The following is a 21,255-nucleotide window of genomic DNA, read 5'->3' on the forward strand; positions in this document are numbered from 1 at the left end:
TTTATGTAATATACTTTAATAATGGCAAAAACAATATCCCAGATCTGAAGCATCACGAAATAAGAATACAATTCCAAAATAAACGTAAAACATTTTTCGTATGTATAATGCAATAACACAAGAAAATCTAGTTTACCGACCAATTAAATACAAGAAATAGCTTCTTGGGATGCATGTGCTGTTACTCTTTTCCTGGAGCCCTGAGAGTTTCTTGTCTTAATAAAATGAAATACCTTGAACGCTACTGAATTCAAGCTACGCAACACATTTTTCTTAGAACTACAAAACCAAATCAGATGAATCACCGTCAAATAGGGAAAACAAAACGGAAGCTTCTTAAAAAAGCTGCAAAGCCAAGTTAACAATGTTAACCGGTTCCTGGCAGGAAATACTGTGAAAGTTATGCTTTATTTTATTATGGAATTATAACTATGAATCGAGGTTGCCTGTAAACTTATAATTAGTTGTTTGTCAGGTAGTTTAACAGCTTGACCAGAAATAGAAAAACTGCTGTGAAGCTCTGTAGAATGATTGGACTATTTTTACCATGAGGAGTTATTAGTATTCATGTATGGGTCTGTTTGAGGATTTATAGCGGATTTATTGGATGGATTTATGTGGATTTACAGTATGTAATCGCAGGCAGTGGTAACAAATGTGGGAGCTTTTTTCTCTTGATATTATATTTGAAAAGTACTTTCTTTGGAATCTCCTCAAACAAGAGCCCCATTCTGTCATTAGAAGCAAGGACTTCGAGCAAATTCTGCAACAATATATTAACTCCAGTTAAAACACATTTCAACATTCAATCACAGCTAAGTTACCGCATAGGTATTTAAAGCACTCTAAAAGTCCAACAAAGGTCATTGTAATCAAAAAATAATGCTGAATATGTACATTTAATGCACAACATTTTCCAGAAATCATTTAAATACAGATGTTTTACACCAGGGTCAGTAAAATAGTTAGCAAAAGTCCAAACATAAGACTTTGTTAGAGAACAAACAATATAAATCCAAACTATAAAAACAACCGAGCATTCTTCATGATAAGAAAATATCTGGAGATCGTGAATATTCATGGCACCACTCCTCAAGTCAAGTGCAAATGGTCAAAAAAAGGCAAAAAGAGTAAACAAACTGCTAGAACTGATTTCAAACAGGGCTCCTGTGTTCATATCTATACTTTCTGTGCCTGCATCCAGTGATGGAACCATTATCGTCACAAAAACAAGAGCCACTAAAATAAAGCAGACTTGTGTGGGCTTTGATTTGTAAGTACCTATTTCAACAGGGCGATTTGGCACCGAGCGATGCGACTGAAACAGGCCGGCATGGCACACGGACACGTGAGCGGGTCAAGAGGAGACGTGTCTCTGCCTCTGGCTTCCCGCTCTGCCCCTCTGCTTGTCGTACTTGAACGAGATAATGAGGAAGACGAGCAAGGTGACGCCCTGGATGCCCGCCAGCAGGAAGAAGTAGTAGTGCAGAGAGCAGTCATTGATGTTGCCTGCAAGGAGAGAACGCACAGACATTATTAGAAGGAGATGCGTTACGTCTCAAAAAAAACTACACTGGCAACCGGATGAAGCTTTAAAAAAACGAGCGAGCCGCGCGACGAAATGACAAATAGGGAAATTGGGAGAACAAAAGAGTCAGTCGCGACATATTCAGAGGGCGACAAGCGGGAGGGTCCTTTCATCGCAAAGTACTGCCACGCGTTAAAAGAAAACCAAAGGCAAAGGTAAACGGCCACGAGCTCTCAAGTGTGGCAGGTTGTTGTGTTTTTTTTTTTTTTTTTTGCGAAACACAAAAGGCTCACTTGAAGTCTGCGTGGCAGCGAGACGCGACGCTGTCGGGATTTGGCATCGGGGCTTGTTACTTCTCATCGCCACAGCGGAACCTTCTGAAAAGTGGAGACGGTTGACCCCGCTCAGCGGCGGTGTTGATGATGTGGGACACGGGCGTCAGAAATAACAGAGCAACGGAGGCTCACAGCTGTGATTCCAACCGGGGAGACTTTCATCCGTATTAAGAGGACGGTTTTGTTTCCTCGTGGGAAAGGAATTCAATTAAAGGGAAGGAGAAAAAAAAAAAGAAACAGAAAACTGACGCATGCACTGTGATCTTCTGCTTGTAAAGGGGGGGGGGGGGGGGCTGAAAGCAGAGTGGGTATGATGAAAGTAAGGGCGTACAGTTAGTTTCAACAGACTTCTACCATGAGCTGCCACACTTCAACGGTCTTAACGTTTGCTGTGGTCGTCCGCATCCAGCAACAGAGCTCCAGACAAATCCTGGTTTCTCCTGGCCGGGGCAAAACAATAACAAACGTCTCCACTGTTCAAGTATGGAGCCAACTGGATTGGTAGAGCAGCTGTTTTTGTCCTCTTGACCATGTCGGGCAGATAGATTGACTTTGTATTAGCGGCAGATGAGGCTGTTCACAACCCTTTCTTGACGAGGAGACATTTGCCTTAAACAAAACCTCTAGAGCACATTGAAGAAGGGGCCTTTTTGTATCGACGGGCTCCATCCAGTTTTGGCAGTGGAGAGAGGTACCTAGAGCTTAAATAGACTAGATGGGACTCCACGGCGCAATCGGCTGTCTTCCTCAAACATTTCCCATCAGCTTCTCCGCGTGGCGCCGTCACACGGAACACACAGCCAGCGAAAGGGGAAGAAGCGATGATTTTTCATATATAAGATACGCACTGCGTGGGCGTCTCCGAGCACACCTGCTGTTTTGGCTCATGTTTTTTTTGCGCTGAGGGCAAAAGGCCTCGGCGAAGCCACACAGATCAGAGGGTGCGGCGAGCGCTGAATGCGCTCCGAGCCCGCCACATCACCGGCTTTATCGCTCCGACACAGCCGCTCCAGCCCCAGCGGAGCATGACATCAATGGCTCCACAAACGCAGAGGCGCCGCCGCTGGAAATCGTGCCGCTGCTGCCTGGGCGGCACAGAGCGCCACGAGGCCAACGCGCGGGACCAGAAGTCAGGGGCGTGCGGTCGGAGATTTGATATGGTAGAAAACAACAATAACTCAAAATGAGTACGGCGGCGGTAGGAATGATTCATTAAGAAGGTTGCGTCAAATCAATCGTATAGTTACATTGTGTCCAACGTAACGTTTTATAAATGTTTCCAGAAGGAATTTCCTTTTTAATCCAGATATATGTGCCTGTATTTAGCCTAAATGCGTTATCAATTATTATTTATCCATTATTAAACCTTTAATTCACTATATACAATATTGCTTTGTATGCTTGATTGTTGTGTTCACACTAAAACACTTTCTAGGTTTAAGTGGCAATTCATCAGCCTTAAATAACTGGATCTACTGTAGTTAATGGAACATTGGGTCTATTTGCCCTTTAGCTATAAACTATTTGCCAGATTAAAAGTTCTTTCCAGGAAACTCTTACGGAAATAATTCAATAGTATTACTGTGTTTTCACAGGCTTTTCAAAATGAGTCACTGGGGGACAACCGGGCGCTGAATAAGACAATTTTAGCAGATTAATCAAATGGTCTGAATTTGAACATAGAACTGAACAATGAATTGAAAACATAATATCAAAAGGGTTCAAGTTGTAAGACGTAAATGCGTACAACTCAAAGATCGGACAACATTGTGATTTGAGACGGTAAACACACAGATATATGTCAAAACATATTATATGGATTATAAATAACCAGCCTGTTACACTGTGATCAAAACAAGCCAGCAGATTACAAAAATACATTCTAACCTCCTGTATAGCATCCGCCTTTGGAGGCAGCTGTCTCACAAAGTATCGCCAACACGGAAAACCTTCATGTTCTCGCACACGAGTTACGGGGACGTCTGCTGCTGATCAGAGAGCAGGATTAACGAACTTGAAGCACGTTTTCCCGGCGCTTTGCATGATCACTTGTGATCAGTAGAGTCGGATCACCCTCTGTAATGCCACCAAGTGTATCGTGCGTATTAATCATTCTCTTTCCGGTCTCTCGCTCGTCTGCGTGCTCTTGTGGATGATCAGAAATCGAGCGGGAATAAAAGTAACGTGGACGTCTTCGTCAATTCGGCAGCCTGGACCCTTTGATGTAGGAACAGAGAGCTGAAGCTGTGAGGCAGACGGGAAAACACGACACTTTGACCCCTTTCTCAGGTCTAACGTACTCTGTTGTCATCTTTGTTTAGTACAAAATTATCATTTTAGATCGTGAAAAAAAAAAAAAAGACCAAGGAACCGAGGAGGTGTTTGAATAATTCATGCGATGAAAGGTGTTCGAGAGGCGAGCGCGCGGGGCGAGAAGTGCATTAGCAGCAAAGAAGCTTGTACTTTCAATCGATAACTTCCCCTAACAGACCAACCGGGAGTCTCCCACTGCCGTCTTAATTAAAAGAGCGGTGTGGCTTACAAAAGGCCGGGATGTAGCATACAAATTATGTCGGGGGAACATCCAGAGTGTTCACTCAAATATGATCATTATTTATGTAAAGCAGAATATTTAATGTATGACAAATGGTTGCAGTATTTACAGCGACATATTCGACCCCCCCCCCGGGAATGTTGTTATTCCTGCAAAGTGGATCTCCACCTTTTGGTCCTGATTTCCAAACGTCTCTCTTAACTGTGACTCAAAGAATGCAAAATAAGTGGCATAAAAACACAGATTTTAACTATTTTTTGGGGAACAGCTTGGAAAACGGTTGACTGTTTCATACGGGTAAGGGGTCTGGATTACATTTTGTTATATATTATGGCTCCCACATAGAGAAGAACAATACTGTGATCACACTGGATGCACACGCAGAAAGGCTCAGCCAGCCAACACCAGAGGAGTAAACCTGTGGGACAATTTACCTGTGAGTGGGTTTCAGCCCAGCATGTGAGTCCAGATGAAACGGGTCAATATCAATTCGACGTTTGAAAATAGATCAATTGATCCAGACCGCGGGCTGGCAGACCCATCATAGTAATGCTTTAACGCATTCAGTACCATCCACAGTAATGAAATCAGGGAGGGAATCAATCAATATTTGTTTCAGCTATCAATAGTTATTTTCTATGGATCCCCTCCCTCACATCGAGCACATCGATGCTTGCTATTTCTATTTGCCTTTTGTTGCCTCTGACATGGACTAAAAAAAAATACCTTCTAGTCAGATTTGCATGATCTGGCATTAAAGGCGTCCATTGAAGCATTGACATTTACCTGAATGTGATCCGACACTTCGTGAGCAGGATGTGCGAATGTCAGCCTGCTCCGAGTGTCTGAACACGTCCCAGACATCTGATAGAAGATCAGTAACGCCTTGAACACGGGTCAAAGGAAAAAAAAGGCGCTTTCCTGTCATGTGACCAGAGGAGCCCACAAACCAAAAAAAACACTTTACATTAGATTAAAAAAAATGTAACGCAGTACTAGACATTTCCAGGGAACAAAGAGTTCCTCTTGTGAGAAGGGTAATGCTAGTGAAGAAAGTAGAGGTGGACATTTAATTGACCCGACGAGGTTAAAACGCCTCCGTGCAGGAAAGGGAGAGCTGCTGTTATATGCATCAAAAAGACCAAACACCAGTGTGACTGATGACTACTCAACCAGATGGAACCATAGTGGGGGAACGATGTGCCGGCAGATTGGAAGGATCAATAATTTCAACACATGAGCTCTCGGTGTTTTAAGTCGGGGAGCAGATGTAGCTGAAATACTACAAGTCTTTTTTTCCCCCCAACGCTTTGTGCTGAAATTTTAGTCGCACATGAGGTCATTCACACGTGCTGTGTGATGGGAAAGTCATTCGCTTTTGGAGGTATGGCTTCATGAGTTTGTCAAAGACGTAATATACATGCATGTCTACCTGAAGCAATTAAAAAACGGCTGCATGTGCAACATCTAAATGCCTGATTCGGGCAGCAGCTAAAACTGATTCCAATCTCCAATCACTAAGCATTTCTAGTGCGAGGGGTAGTATCCGTAAGTTGAAGATTAACCAAGAACACTGCTAAATGTCTTACATCCCCAAAATGTCTTTAAATCAATTGCCTGCTTTTACAGTGTCTCATCATAGTATTAAATAATGCACACAAAATGATTTATAAATGTATTTTGTATATATAAATAGTTCTCTCCACAAACATATTTCAATCTTTCAAAAATTAGTCCACATATAAACAAAAATAAGATTTACTAAAATATTTCTGATTTCACACAGAAATATTTCTTGATTTGGAAAAATGTTACAGGAATCCACAAATATTTTAGATGCTTTTAAAAGGATTTATAATCCTTTTTAAAACATGGATGTTGTGAGAGTGGAATACAAACTGCATTTACGTGCATTAAAGTGCTCGTTGTGTGAGAAATTGGATCTTCTGAAACTTTCCCGAAACGGTTCGTTCCTTTCACATGGTCCTTTATTTAAGATGTTTGCAGCATTTTCCACAAATCAAATTAGCAAAAGGTTTAGATCATTATATAATGAAAGCTTTTTTGTGTCCATAAAAACATTAGAAAGTAATTTATGTATAAATGGGTATTATATATATATATAGATAAATTATCTTCCTATTGGGATCACTAATGTCTCCATTTATATTGTCACAAGAAGTCATTTTGAAAAACCATGAAAACTGAAGCAACCAGCCTGTTCACAAATAAAAAAAGCACATGTGTGTATCGAGCGTTTCAGACTCTTTCCCGTTTGCAGAACAGCGGGTGAAACCGTACCAAAAAGGTCAGACTAGACTGTTGCAGACTAACATTAGTTGGAGCGAAGCAGGCAGAGAAGGCGCAACGGCACAACCGAGAGTTGAGCAAACCACCTCCGGGATGCCACCCTAGCAGTGCCATCTCCATGCAGCGCTGCAGGGACAGCTTTACTTATCCGGGGCTCTGCAATCAGACCCCCGGCCTGTGATTAATGTTGCTCATCTGTCTTCAGGCCCGTACAGTCCACTACAACTTAGCACGGCTCATCCAAAGGGCTGTTTACTGCACACTCTTCTGCCCGCGGCCATTGAAATGAGTTGAATCCATTCCACCCAGAGAGCTGTGAGATGTGGAAGAAGCTAACATGCAACAAAGTGTGAAAAACAGCCACGAAAACAAACCGCATGAATCCCGACTGTATTTAATGTGTTTTTTCATCAGTGGCCAGGAGGATGTTTTGTTCCATTTCTGCGGCTCACCTTTTTAAATGCCTTGTTTTGGAAAATGAAAATAAGTCTTACAGGCAGTCTGGCTCTAGTTTTGACTGCCCCTCGAGTGCAGCGAGGCTGAGCAAAGGGTGGATTTATGAAGCGTGCCAAGCATCTTCCAGTGCTAACATCATCAGAAATGCCCCCCCTACCTGTCGGCACACTGTATTAATGAGCTATTAGGCGTTTGTGGGTAAACAATTTACAGTGTTGGCTTATTTACCGCATGCTCAGAGAAAAGTGCATCTGGGTTGAGAGCCTCCTCTCGCCAGGGAGCCCATCCGTCTGCTGTTCATTCCACCACTCAAGACAGATTTACGAAAACCCTTTGTTGTTAGTCTGACATGTCCATTTATTATTGGAAGCGCCCTTAAAAGGAGAGGGCTGTACGGGGCGCCGTCCTCCTCTCTCTGCATCTTATTTAAAAGCTTTAAAAGGAGATTTTCAGAGTGGCACATGCGACAAGCGGTCAGTGCGTCGCTGAGAAGAAAAAAGAAACTCTCTGCAATCTGAAATCGATACCAACAATTCTATTACCAGTCCATACACTCGATGTGCGAAGTCAATAATGCACTCCACGTGCACCGAGCATCTAACGGCAGGCTTGACAACTGTAATGCTGCATTCAGGAGGATTATGTGCGGCCCGAAGAAAACTCTGAGTGAAGATCAATCGCCTCGAAGAGATTTTGAAGAGAGGAGCTTCTTTTTTTTTATTTTTTTAAATGTAATCCCAGGTAAAGTCATGTTTCCCATGAGTCTTCATGCCTGTCAAAGAGCTGAAGGTTCAAACAATAAGGTAATTTGCTTGTTGCTGTGCAACATCAGGACTAGGGTTGCACATGGCAGAAAGTTTATGGTAAGTTTCCGGAAACTTTCCATGGTACGTCCACGTATAATAAGTGAAAAAGCTACTGTATTCTCTTACCAAAGTCCCTGTGGGATGACATCCAGCCAATCTCCTTGACGGAGACAATAGCCAGCAAACCGGAGCCCACAAAGGAGCCAATCCCAGAGAAGAAGAAGAAGAGCCCCATGATGGCACTCTGCATGGACTTGGGGGCTGCAGAATATGCAAACTCCAGACCTGCAAAATAAAAGAGAGTAAAAAGAGTTGAACACAGCGTATATGCCGTGTCCTCTGGCAACATGCTGTAATGTAGCCAGTAACTTACGCTTTGTCTTCGAGAGTGGCGTAAAACAAAGTTGCACTATGTATCGAGATATAATATCTGTCGTCACGTTTCTATGTAATATGAAGGGTTTTTAATATGAAGACTGTTTTCCTCTTAGTATATTCCATGTGAGAGTAAAAGGATTTCTTGGCATTTCATTTTTAATGGGGGCACCGGTTTGTGGTGCCATTGTTTGGTATCGACTCGGGTTGTCAATGGTCTCAAAAAATAATATTTTCTTCCTGGAAAAATACATCACTCAGTATTTAATGTGACATGATGGGCAAGAGAAATAAAGAAGTGTGTCGTTTTTGCCTAGAGATCGGTTTGCCTGCTAGCTGACATTGATAATTTCATGGCACTTCAAAACATGTGGTTTTTCAAATGAGGGCCTATAGCTACATCTGTCAGTACAGATTAGGGAGCTGCAGTTAAATACATTTGCCTTTAAGGCCTTCCTTAGAGGGGGACATTGCTCATGAATGTGACGTGCGGTACACGTGCAGATTACCTGCGCTAGTCGCTTAAAAAAATAAAAAGAGAAGGAGATAAGAGCGTGGCATACTGTTATTACTCCAACGAAAACATAAATGACCTTTGCAAAAGTTCACAGTGATACATTTGTTTGTGTCCTAAGCTAACCTTTCGATTGGTCAATAGGCATACTTATCACAAGGGGCCGCAAAGGTTGGTCGGGATTGTAGATGCAGCTTTGCACCGGCCAATACGAAACGTTATGTGGAATCCAGTTCTTCTCCGTTTGTGACAACAAAAATTCAAGAAAACAATCTAAATGAGCGTGACCTTTCTCGGCCAAAGGGCAGAAGTATTTAGGAAAAAATAAAGGAATTAAAAATGCATAAATATTCTTGTCTCCTGAGGCCATCGTTGGTGGGGAGATTTTGTATGTCTTTTAGCCTTTAACATTTTAATAAGTGCAATACACAATTAAGGTTTTTGCATTTTCTTGTTGCTGTAGACAAAAAGCAGACAGCAGCAAAGTGTACAATCGCTGAATTACCAAGATGTCCTAAAGATTGGGGATTGCAGCAAGGATGTTCGACGGCACCAGAGGTTTCAAACAGATTTATTCACACTGAAGAATACCGAGGGGAAATAGTGCTCTTAACCAGATATATGTCACACTTCTGTCAGAGAATTTTCCTTTAGGTAAGCCGCGAGGGATGGTATGGAGGGAGAGAGGAGAGCAAGTCTATTTTGAGGATCCCTATAGCTTTGTTAGGTCTGGATTTGACTTTCATGGGCACTGTGATACTTTAGTGCAAATTCCTGGTGTGGTAAAGAAGCCTCATGGAGTGAATGTGTATGTCCGCATTGGCTGGTTCGGCTTGATAATCCATCCACGGTGATGACCAAAAACATGTCTTCAATATTTATGGTTCAATCTTCACTCTTGATATAGAAAGAAAGCAATTGCTATATAGAAGAACCCACAAGTGTATGACCCATAGTAATAGGAGAATGACTCAATCATGGCTCCGGGGCTTAACAAATCTCAACCACCAAGACAGCGGAGACCTGGAGGCACGATCATGGCAGAGGGAGAGACAAAGGCAGGGAAGAAGAAACCTATAGATAAATACAATACCAGGCAGATCTTTGGTTTCTCACAGACCCGCACTACCCTCTCTTTATAAAAAAAGAACACTGTTGGTGTTCCATTCTTGGCTCAGATTTGGCAGTCGCTATTTCATTTGTCAATCAGTCCCACTTTGTAAGTTATTGTACTACTGCATCAATTTGTCCTAACTCTCTATGGCTTTAAATTAAATAGCATTTCACGTTTAAGTCAGGGTTTACCAGAAAGGACAATTTTTCAGCTGATCCCATTAAAATTAACCAGAAAAAGTCTGACAGTTCAAACAACTGTCAACGTTTTGTGAGCTGCTTTAATGCAATGCTTTCCTTTTAATCATTTCTCAGAAAAGAACAGGAAATCTATTTTTCAGAGAATGCAAACACTGCCCCGTTTCCAGTGAAGGATTGTGGGATTTTTCTTTGAATGATATTGACAGGAATGAATCGTCTAAGCAGCCGCCATAATACAACATTTAATCCAAAGACCTGGAACTATATTCAAGAGTCATGTAAACAACCTCGTATTTTCTTCTGTTGGTAGAAGATTAAAACTACTCACAAAATGATTTCAAACCAGCATTAAGACACAATATATTGAATAAGGATTATTACAAGTTCGTCACCCGAGTTGTAGCACTCATTCCATGGGGCATCTTGGCGAGCACAAAGCTTTGTGCCTGAACTTTGGCTTCCAAACTAATACGCCAATAGAGATTAATCAAACTTAGTCGGTGCTCCACAGTGAGATATTTGTCAACATGCAGATTTATTAACGCCCTTTAAAATCAATGAGCTGGGCCGATTTATTAGATTGTCTTCATACTTTGGCCCTGAATTCATTAGAAGCAAAAATATAATGTCTCTAAAGTGGAGGTCGACACCGTCAGGAGACCTACTATCATATTCTATGAATCGCGGGGTAATATGTCTCTGTGAGCAGTGTGGAAGCTGAGGTCACATGCTAATTGGATAATTAATGGTCCAACTTGCAGTCCAGTGTATGTCGGTACAATTTGTCAAGATTATCTCCATTGAGTGTGATTTAGTATGGGAGGAAGGCCAGGTGCATAGATTACGATTACTATTTTCTAATGTTGGTATATATTTCCACCGTGTCAACCCTCAACATGGAGAAGTTTATGTTATGATGTTAATTGGGTTGTCACTGTCACTATAGCCCTCGGGGATACGAGGTACGGTGCAAATCTGTCCTTTCATTCATCTTCTGGAGGTTTGGAAATAAGCAGAATTTACACATTCATCATCACCATCGTTGCATTCTGCTGAGAAAAATGGGGCCGTACGGTTTTAAGCCCACAGTCCGTTCAGAGCGGCTCCCTACCAGCTCAAAACACAAAGGCCAATCCCTGGAGAACTGGTTTTATAGAATTAGTGCGAATTATCCCGTCTACCTGACGGAGGTGCTGAATGAAACACAGGAGACATAAAACCACCGTACCTGCAATGCTGGCAAAGATTTCGCTGATTCCTATGAGCACGTACTGAGGAATTTGCCACCATATGGGTAAATCTGCCGCGTGGTAGATAACGTTGCCGAGCACCTGGTCAATGGTACCATTTGATTTGACGATCTCCAGCCGCTTGGTCTCCAAAATACCTGAGGGGAAAGACACAAAGAAATGCACATCAGCACAGTTAGCTGAGGGGCAGAATGTGGATGAAGCCCAGATGGGGAAATTCTGCATCCTACTTACTGAAGCGGAAACTTAAATGCAAACAGGGCAACGGGTGAATCTTAAGGCTGAAGAATCTCATGCGACAAACAGCCTCAACGCCACCAGAGTTTGAGGATTCAGTGACAGTTCATTAAGTATTTAACCAGCGTTGAGACGGTCCTACCACTTTATTAAGATCTAAACGCTTCCATATTATGGCAGTTAGTAATGGAACAGTGCAGACGGTTCAATAATTACAGCCAAGCAGTTGTCATCAACCACTGCTTTATTAGATAGAGCTACTATCATGTAACCAGCGGCTATTCCCAGATAACACCCAGAGACAGCCTGCTATCACAACTACATTAATGCTGTATTTGAGAGGAGTTGCGGCCTTGTAATCCGGCTATCCCATAATACCAGCTGTCCATCTCGGGGAGTGTGGCCACTGGGCTGCCTGGAGCAAGAGTCACACTACGAACACCCCCCCCCCCCCATACCGAACATCACACATCACACAACGCAGTGTGATCCCTGGCGACTGCTCCAGCGCTTATAAAACACAATTAAATAAATAAATAGCGACGCTTTTGGACACCTAAAAGCCATTAACCAAAGCAGATTAACATATACAGTTCAGAGAAAGTGATAAAACGTGCTAAAAAAAGAAAATCTCTTCAGTGCAGCTTTTTGTGGTAGAAATCTGGGACTGTTGTACAAGCGGATCACAGACAGCACACTGTCGGCTTGACAGCGTGTCTTCTGCTGTGCCTTTTTGCCTCCTGGGAGGTCCGGCTGTCCTTGTGCACCGCTGTCAGTCAGCGAGATGAAACCCGGCGAGATATCGCCACGCTGAGGCTATCGTGACAAATTCCCGCGCATTTGTTTGCACACGATGATGAAATGGATTCCAACTTTTGACAGCAGACGTGCGGCCGACGTCGACCCCTGCACAGAGCGCCAGGCTGACGATGCGATCTGGCTACTCTGCAGGCAAATGATACAGCGCTCGGTCATTCACAGAGTTCCATCCCTCAGTCTCTAAGCACAAAAGCCAGTGGACAGATGCAGATAAGCTGTGGACGCTGAGAAAGAAATGCAGTTTAACATGTAATCACAGTGCAAGGAAGCTCTCAGGAGTCAGTGTGTGTCAACTGAATTAATGTGGAGCCAATGCAAGGAATAAAAGGCCCAGGGAATTATTCTTGGATGAATAACTGTTATGAATAAGATGCAGACACAATGGAATTAATACTGTTTACTGCGATACTGTGTTGCCTACTAGTTGTGCATTCACCTACTGTACAGATCTGTGACCAATGGGCAGACGACTGCAGCATCATAAACCCTTTCTCTCCACTACAAGGACTCAAAATAGCTGTCCGCCATATTCACAAATTCAATAAGCCTGAATTTCACTTCACTTTCTTTCACGAATCGAAATGGAAAAAGCAGATGCCTAAATAGCATGTGAACATCAGAAAATGTACATGTTGGAGCACCTTTCCTTCCCGGAGTGCTCATGTCCCCTGAAAAGAAAAAATAACTTCAAACCGGAAGGTAAACACATTAGAGTTGGTTCACAACCCTTTGATTGAAAAGGTTGTTTTTGATGGGCTAAGTCAGGCTTTAATAACTTGCTAGAACATCTTTAGACTCTCCCAACAAACTTTCTCATTTCTTCTTCTCCATGTTTATATGAAATACGAGTTTAGTCCATCACCTTTTCCTCTCTCTCTTACCCTCAATAATAAAGGCAGACACCACACAGACGTTTAGAGGTTTATTCTTCCCTTTCATCTATGGATCATTCTCCCCTTTTACAAATATGCTTGAATCAGGCTTGAAGCGGCTAACGGACGACCTCGGATTTAAGCTTTCAAAAGGTTAGCTTCCATCGTATATAGAAAAATACAATGCTTCTTTAAAGCGAGATAATGTGTGACTTTTTATTTATCTGTTGACTATGTGACCTTATGCGCATTCTGCCATTAGATGACTATAAAAAAGCAAGCATTACTATCTTTATTGTGCAGATGTGGATTTAAAGTGCTACACACAGGACACACACAGTGAGTATAACCTCCTTTAGCAGCTCCAGTGTGGTAAAGTACCCTCATAGGCCACTAATGCAGAAAACAAAATCCAAGGTTCCTTCAATTTGGACTAAAGAAGCACTTGGTAAATTTGTATTTGAAACAATGAGCTACCCAGTCTAATAGGTGATTTAAGGGTTATATATTAATAACGGCATGAAGCAAATAATGTAATCTGAGTAGCTATCAATGTATTATTTATTTTTAAATTGCATAAACAAGATACAATTTTATTTTCCCCCTAACAATTGTCAAAACTGCTTCAGTGCAGCGTTATTAGTCAATTGAAGCACACCAGTCAATATCTAAAAAGGTCAGAAATAGCAGAAGAGTTAATATCGTATAAGCCACCGTACTGTGCGAGAGAAAAAGGGCAGTGATTGTGGAAATATAATGTGCTTTGATTCTCAGGAGTGTTACTGATTTGCTTTCTTCCCTCTCTTCCTGCCCTCGGGCACGTTTCTCTCAAAAGACTTGAGCCTGAATGCATCCATGGCGCAGCAGCCGTTGACAGGCCTGACTAAGACTTTACTTCCAAAATAATCCACTGTCTAAAAGTGAATACGACTAAGCACCCGGGTGCAGTCACTCAGGACCAGAGAGTAAGATGCCACAGATCCCCTTGTGCTCTGCATGGCGAGGGAAAAACGCTGGGAGCGTCTTTCCCATTTTGCGTGTTTTGACCAGTGAATCAAACTTTTTCAAGCAGATTGAAAGACGCGTGAGGATCAATATTCTTTTAGCAACAAAAATAGCATTAAAATGAAAACTAAGGCCGCGTTGTTGGTTGATTTGGAAGCCCCGATTGCGTGTGGTATTTACCGCAAGCGCCAACTTTCATTGCTTCATCCGTGTTTGCTCTTTCGTATACTCATGTGACACCGTTTGTGACTGCGTGGCAGCAACATTTCTGCTTTTGCACTCACCCGCTGCCACGGCCGACCACATCACAAAGAACATTCCCACTGCGATCCTTTTCAAAGAAGAGGGCAGCAGGCCGCGGCGTTTCAGGATGGGGTCCACCACTTTGTCCTTAAGAGGAATCAGCATAAGGATGAGCACTGCGTCAAACATGGTGAGCCAGGCCGCAGGGAAGTGGAACGTCATCTGGGGGGGATGCAGGGGAGAGAGATGAAGTAAAACTGTTCAAAGAGCAACAGAGCATGAGGACTACAGAGAATGTCAGTGGGTTCCAACATAGTTAACCATGTGTTTGTGTGCAAATGAGTGTGCTCTTGTGTGTGCGCGAACACGGGGTTAGACATTGCTTTGGCACCCCCAGGTGGTCAAAACTAAGCACAAGGGAATGAAAGATATTTATCTGTTTCTAATGTATGCTTTTTCTACACTAGACAAAGTGTGCAAGACTGAACTCAAAATAAGATTTCAGCACAAACGTAGCACTATAAATCGCAAACAGACAGGATGACATATCAATCGGAGAAAAGAATCCATTGTAAGCATACAAATGATCCACAAGTTGAGGCAATATCCCACTGAGTGAGCAATGAAAGACTGCAAACTGCTAGAGATGTTTTTTTGCAATTCAAATTCCAAGGACCATCTGAGCTCCTGATGTGTCTTGATGTGGTTTAACACATCTGATAGTATCATTTGTTCTCAAATTGAATTTACATTTCTTTAAATAACCCCTAGCAATCCGTAATGCAGCTCCTTGGAGAGTGTTTTCCTCCTTTGTTTGTGCATTACCATATTCAAAATGATCAAAAAGTGCTTCGGGGGATCCTTTCTTAAACAAATAAAGTGTGCCAGGAATGGCAAAGGTGGCCCAGCAGTGAGGGCTCTACTTCCAACAATGGATTACACGTATTTGTACTGTACTTACACAATATATCTTGCTCTCTCTAGAGCGAGATTATATATAAAATATAAAATTTAAAATGGCCACATTATGTAATCTGAGGATCTTGTTTAATTATAAACAATTACAACCCATTCACTCCTGCCTCGCAGTTAATATTACTTGTTGGGACTCTCCTTGAAAATATAGCATTTGTTCAGATTCCTAAATGTAGAAATGTGTCAGGTGTGGGGAGGGGGGGGGAGCACATCACGGACGCATCTAATCTCACTTCCCTTTTGATGTTGAGAAGTGTTGAGGCCAGCAGCAGAAAAGGATCCGTTTTTTATTTTTTTATTTTAGATAAATAGTATAAGTAAAACGGCAACATAGTTCTTATGAGTTCTTAAACACAGATAAACGTGAGGGAATATGAGCGAACTAAACAAACAGTTTCAATGCCTCGGGGAATAGTATCGCGAAATGGATGAATATATTTTCCATGTATTCAGCACTTTAGATAATGGTGGATTTTAAATGAAAGGGTTTCACTTCACATTTCAATGAAGTCAGTGCACTTCAGCGTCACCCCGGAGCACGCCTCCTCAAAAAGGAGAACTGGTGCACTGTACATACAAGACATTCTGGCACTTTTCCAATTTCGTCACTTTTAGATTTTAGAAGAGCCGTCTGGAGTAACCGGGGGGGACTTAAGTCATCTAAGGGCTCCAGAACATAACATGCAATCTGTCAGAGGGAGACACTCGTACAGCTGCAGCGCAAGAAGAAACAGCTGGAGGCGACTCATCAGGGAGGAGAAGGACGGACAAAGCCAGGTTGCGTATCGGTGACCTACTGACTCTATTGTCAGTGAAGAATCTAGTTCAAACCTACTTATGACGAGGCAGGCTGGAGACCCAAACTGGCTCGTTTGACTTGATTAGAATGAGACCGTAGTTGCTTAACATGTCAGAAGCCACTTTTCTTAAAAAGGAAAAAAGGTACCTGGACCAAGGTTACACCACTTTAGGTTACCTGGTGGGAGTCAGCAGAGATGTTTGAGGCGCTATCGGGGATCCTCAGGTGGAGGCTCTGCAGGACGTATGTTGTCTGCATCTGCAAAAACAAAAAGGAGATTAGAGTCTCAGCAGGTGGTAATTCTCCACTTCATGGACCACCAGGGTGTCTCCAATATATTGAAATGGAAAACAATCTTCCATTGTGTTAAATCATTGCTTTGTGCATAGCTGCATCCAGGAAGCTTATATTGGATTCAATTTAAAGTGGATTACCTGGAAGTACACGGTCCAGTATGGGATAAGGGCGAAGAAAACTGGGAGAATTTTCACTACAGATTTCACTTCCTCTACTTTCTCTTCTGGATATTTTCCTCCATAGGTGACTTTGGCACTGTCCAGCAGGGTCGGTTTGTTGCTTAAAGAAATAAAAGAGAAAAAATACCTTTTGAAATACTATTTGAAAACGAGAGGAATTTATAATACAAAATTAAAAATACACAGAGAATACACTACGATAATTCAAGTGCAAGACTTAATCAGCTTTTCTTTTCTTGGGGAAGATCTTACCCGTACAGCGATTCTAGATAGGAAAAAAAAACTGCACTCTAAAGCCTATAATCCACATCTCTGGAGAAAATGTCTTATTACGGAATTCTTGAAAGGCTGCGGGATCAGCCAACTTAAAATGTTCAAGTTTTCTTTTTTAACCAAATGAGCTACTGTGGTTCAAAGTCAAGTATCAGCTCTTCAGAAAAACTCCTCACCACAGGGAATGAAGATGAATGCCCAGACCAGTAGAAACAAAAGACGTATACAGGGGGGGCGGGGAGGGTGGGGGGATCAAAGCAGGCTTTAATCTAACGGCATAGCAACAATACCTAGCTATGATATTCCTGCGTAGTCACCAGCCCACTTAACTTTGCCATGAACAAAGACACTTGCTACACTGTTGGGAGGAGCCTTCCCATTGAGATTGATGAATGCTTTGCTACACCTCAGTTAGTGTGAGCATGCTGTTTGTCATTGAGGGAAGGACTTCACCCCTTTTTACTGCCAGACAGAATATTAGTATGATTTCATCGCTTTCCCATCCCTACATCGAATGCTGTAAAAGTGATTGACACATAGAGGGGACGCGCCGCTCTTACCGGAGCAGGTTAGGCTCCTTTGGTTTCTTCGAACAGCAGGCGAAGGTCAGGATCTTGGCCATATCTGTGAAGGCGCTGCCGTCAGCAGGCTTGGTGATGAAGACCGTACGGCCCAGGAGAAAGACCAGGAAGGAGATCCCGAGGCACACGGTGGGAATGATGTAGCCCAGCTCAAAGTTGAAGTTCTGCTGTATGTAGGCCACACCTCCCAGAGACATGATGGCTCCTAAATTGATGCACCAGTAGAACCAGTTGAAGAATCTGCGCGTGGCCTCTGGTCCTCTGTCTTTGACCTAGGAGACACAGCATACAACAGAGCATGACTTTGTATGTTGGCCAAGCACACAGGGGGAGAACTTAATTTAATTTGTGGGGAAATTGTTGAACTCCTAACATTGCTCGAGTTGTGCATCGTTCAGGTTTGATTGCCAACTATCAGAATTGGTCAGCAATAAAAAAAAGCGTATTCATCAGCGCTTTGATATGCAAGTCTCTAAAGTCAAATTAGAAAATTAACTTCACCAGGAGGACCAAATCTTGTGCGTTTAAACGGCAGTTGCAATCGCTAAAAAAAGCGCAAAGTGAACTAAGCAGTTCTGTAGTGCCAGTTAAGCAAAGAATCCTCATGCACAAACTGACCACCGATATGTTTTCCTCGTATAATACATTCTGAAATAATGCATAAACAGAGCAGTCCCATCGTTTGGCTCCTGTATTTAGTTTTGACACAAGATCAATTAGTGTAAGTGGTTGTGTTACGCCGCGCTTATTTTCATTTCAGGACAATACAAAATCTAATTTACTGTCCTGTTTCAGTGGTGACCCTCCATCAAATACACAATATGATCAGAACATCGATATGTCCATAGGCTACAATACGTTCGCTGTGGCTCATGAAACGACAGGAAAGGCAGACAATGGCCATAACGAATTTTGCCTCCGGTATCCTGATTTAATTCCACGCCATGTCTTTCTCTTGCGTCTCCCTGTAACGTATGGCTTTTGCTTGATGTTGTGTATTGTGTCTTTTTGAACACGATCAAAAGGAGCCTTCACAGACTCGTGAAAATCTTGTAATTTGCAGTGGGCTCGAGAACTAATCATATTTGCCCCGCTAGTCCCCTTTGAAAGGTTTTACCCTCTCATGGTTGGATTATTTTGAAAAACAATGACCCCATTGATGAACTTTATCATTTCAAGAGGGGCTGACATTGTTTCATCACCAAAAAAAATTCTGTGTTTTCCTACTTATCAACGCCAAAGGTTTTGTTTTAAAGTGTTTTCGTCCTGATGTCATTGATAACTTTGGGATTGGTTTTCTGTCAGCTTTATAATGGAAACACTTATAAGTGGCCATGGTGATGAAAACCATGCAGGTCTAAGTGACCGGTCATGATGCAAAAACAAATCCATCACATGACATGTCTGAACTCCACGATGTCACACTGCATACCCCATCGCATATGCAGGCCTGTCAGAAAACGCATTGCCGTGTCCGCTCGCCCAGCATTCCTTATTTACAACAGACTTTGAGCACTGAGATGAACATATTTTATACTCTACCTGATCTGCCCCAAAGGGAGTGATGTTGGACTTTACAGTGCCCACGCCCAATGCGATTAAAACCAGTCCACCGTAGATGGCTGGGCCACAATATGCTGAGCGAATGGGGCAGGTTACATTTCTTGGAGGGGTACTGTTTGTGCTCAGACACTCGGCAGGCTGAACGGGAAACGCCATCTCCTCTCCACACAGCTGTATCCTGGTGTCTTCGTTGGCAATAAAAGGGAAAAACAGCATGCCGAGAAAGTATAGGATCAAACTTGAAGCGATTGTCCAGAATTTGCCCAAGTATGCATCCGCCAACCAGCCTCCAAAAGGTGAGATCAGGTAGGTGACTCCCATGAACATCAGCGGCGCCTGGCTCGCCTGAGTGCCCTCCCAATAGAAGGGACTGCCATTGAGGAAAAGGACCAGGTTTGATGTGATGCCGTAGAATGCGATCCTCTCCAATGATTCAGCCAGCAGGACGGCGGCACAAGCCAGTCTTCTTCCCTGGAAAACCGAGGGTGGTGAAGGTCTACTGTTCCCAGAGTCCAATAGAGGGGTGCTCTCGTTTTCATCCCTGTTGTTGGCCATTCTCGAACCACTTTGTGAAGGTTTGGGATCTTCTTGACAATGTTTGAAAAATAAAAAAAGGTTAAAAACCTGTCAAGAAAAAAGTACAGAGGATGCTGGTTAAACGTTGTCATGGAGGGCAACATAGAGAAGACGGTTACGTTAGCTTTACCTTTCCTAACTTAACTTTTAAATTATAATATGTGTACTAAGTACAAACTTGAAGTAAGCTAGCTTTAGCGACATGAGACGTTAGTAAGAAGTGGGTTTTACATTACCTTTTTTAATTTATCGAACTTTGTCCTAATGGTCTTCGAATATCGCCATGAACAAAGATAACATTTACCACTCAAACGTTTAACTTGGGTCGTCTTAAATGAGCACTTTGTCAAAGGAGAACTGGAAGTCAACATAAACCCGCGTTTGTCGCGTGACACACAGCTCACAGTCAACAAACGGTCACACTGTCGTCGCTCGAGAAACGATCTACAAACTATATGTACCCGAGCAGACTTGTACAGCGGACCGGCTGCGGCCTATCCGTGTAGTTTGGAAGTTTGTTCCGGTCACGCAGACGTACTATCGTCAGAAGGAAGTGGTAGAGATTTTTTTCTTCTTCTTCTTCTTCTTTTTTTCTTCAATTGACACACATGACAGCAGACAGCAGTGTGCTCCGGCTGGTATTCTCTCTTCTTTTTTTTTACTCAGTTTAAAAAAGATGGTCTCGAAACAAGACACCGGAATGGGCCTACCGTCACTGTACAATATGTGGTACCACCGTGTGTTTCCAGGGGGACAGAATAGCAGACGGACGTGTAAACATTGCAAGCGTGCGGGACACTGCCAAGCAGTGAGGTAACCCTGCTCAACGTGTAACTTCTAACCATGGGTCCAGGAAATGTACCAGGAGTTCAGTTTAGCGAACCCACTGAAACAACACTTGAGACACTCTGCTTGCTGCGGTTTTCCACCTGGTTTTAACGGTGCATGTGCTTACTTAAACCTCGTTGTCTCCTCGGACCGGCGTTTAGTGAAGATATGAAATTACTCTTCCTTGCTTGTCTCAGCCCCAAAACTGGGAACCACACAACAGCTGAGAGAATAAGGTAATTGTCCTTGTTGCTAAGTGCTAGCTTGAGCAGCGGTTGCTAATGATCGTTTACCTGGTGAGGCCTGTATTGGGCAACTGTGGTACAGTTAACTTATCCAGGGCTTTCTCTAAGGTCAGCTGTCTGCTTAACTGTGCAATGGTTGTAGTTAATCAGTTATAACATGATTCAACCACCGACCTTACTGCACAGTAGTTTTATCACCTAACAGGATTCAGGAAGAGGAAGCTGTAGGTAGAAAACAGACTAGACAACAGCAAGACACCAAACAAATCTTTGGATGATGGTAAAACGATTTTTTAGATTAGTGAGTTTTAATGTTTGTCG

General features: G+C 42.7%; 2 protein-coding genes across 7 annotated transcripts in view; one reads left to right on the forward strand and one right to left on the reverse strand.

The window, feature by feature from the left end:
- slc15a4 (solute carrier family 15 member 4) lies at positions 1 to 20,381 on the reverse strand. Of its 3 annotated transcripts, none has more exons than XM_040194922.2 (9): positions 20,098 to 20,381; positions 19,265 to 19,909; positions 17,702 to 17,994; positions 16,827 to 16,968; positions 16,570 to 16,650; positions 14,660 to 14,840; positions 11,421 to 11,579; positions 8,116 to 8,274; positions 1 to 1,509 (listed from the first exon to the last, which is right to left on the reverse strand). In XM_040194922.2, the coding sequence occupies exons 1-9, from the start codon at positions 20,230 to 20,232 to the stop codon at positions 1,358 to 1,360; spliced, it is 1,947 nt and encodes a 648-aa protein (XP_040050856.1). In that variant the 5' UTR covers positions 20,233 to 20,381; the 3' UTR covers positions 1 to 1,357. The 3 variants fall into 3 exon arrangements, with proteins under 3 accessions (XP_040050856.1, XP_040050857.1, XP_077943024.1); XM_040194923.2 differs by having other exon boundaries at positions 19,265 to 19,869; positions 20,098 to 20,293; XM_078086898.1 differs by lacking the exon at positions 20,098 to 20,381 and having other exon boundaries at positions 19,265 to 19,910.
- The window catches only part of glt1d1 (glycosyltransferase 1 domain containing 1), a 20,550-nt gene continuing 19,658 nt past the window's right edge, over positions 20,364 to 21,255 (forward strand). For 2 of the 4 annotated variants that reach the window (XR_005713898.2, XM_040194924.2), the window contains exon 1: positions 20,426 to 20,674. Coding sequence is in view for 2 of the 4 variants with exons in the window: in XM_040194924.2 (XP_040050858.2) it covers positions 20,538 to 20,674 (137 nt within the window). In the remaining 2 variants the exon portion in view is untranslated. Of the gene's footprint in view, positions 20,926 to 21,255 lie in introns of all 4 variants that reach the window. The other 2 variants (XM_040194925.2, XR_013452006.1) reach the window with 2 other exon arrangements.

The sequence above is a fragment of the Gasterosteus aculeatus genome, chromosome 13 (assembly GCF_964276395.1).
Source record: "Gasterosteus aculeatus chromosome 13, fGasAcu3.hap1.1, whole genome shotgun sequence".
Taxonomy (NCBI): Eukaryota; Metazoa; Chordata; class Actinopteri; order Perciformes; family Gasterosteidae; genus Gasterosteus; species Gasterosteus aculeatus.

Coding starts and splice junctions, on each gene's coding strand:
- slc15a4 (XM_040194922.2), bottom strand. CDS start 20,232: ATGTTGACTTCCAGTTCTCCTTTGACAAAGTGCTCATTTAAGACGACC. Junction 17,995..19,264: donor CTCCCTTTGGGGCAGATCAG/GTAGAGTATAAA, acceptor TGTGTCTCCTAG/GTCAAAGACAGAGGACCAGA. Junction 16,651..16,826: donor ACTGGACCGTGTACTTCCAG/GTAATCCACTTT, acceptor TTGTTTTTGCAG/ATGCAGACAACATACGTCCT.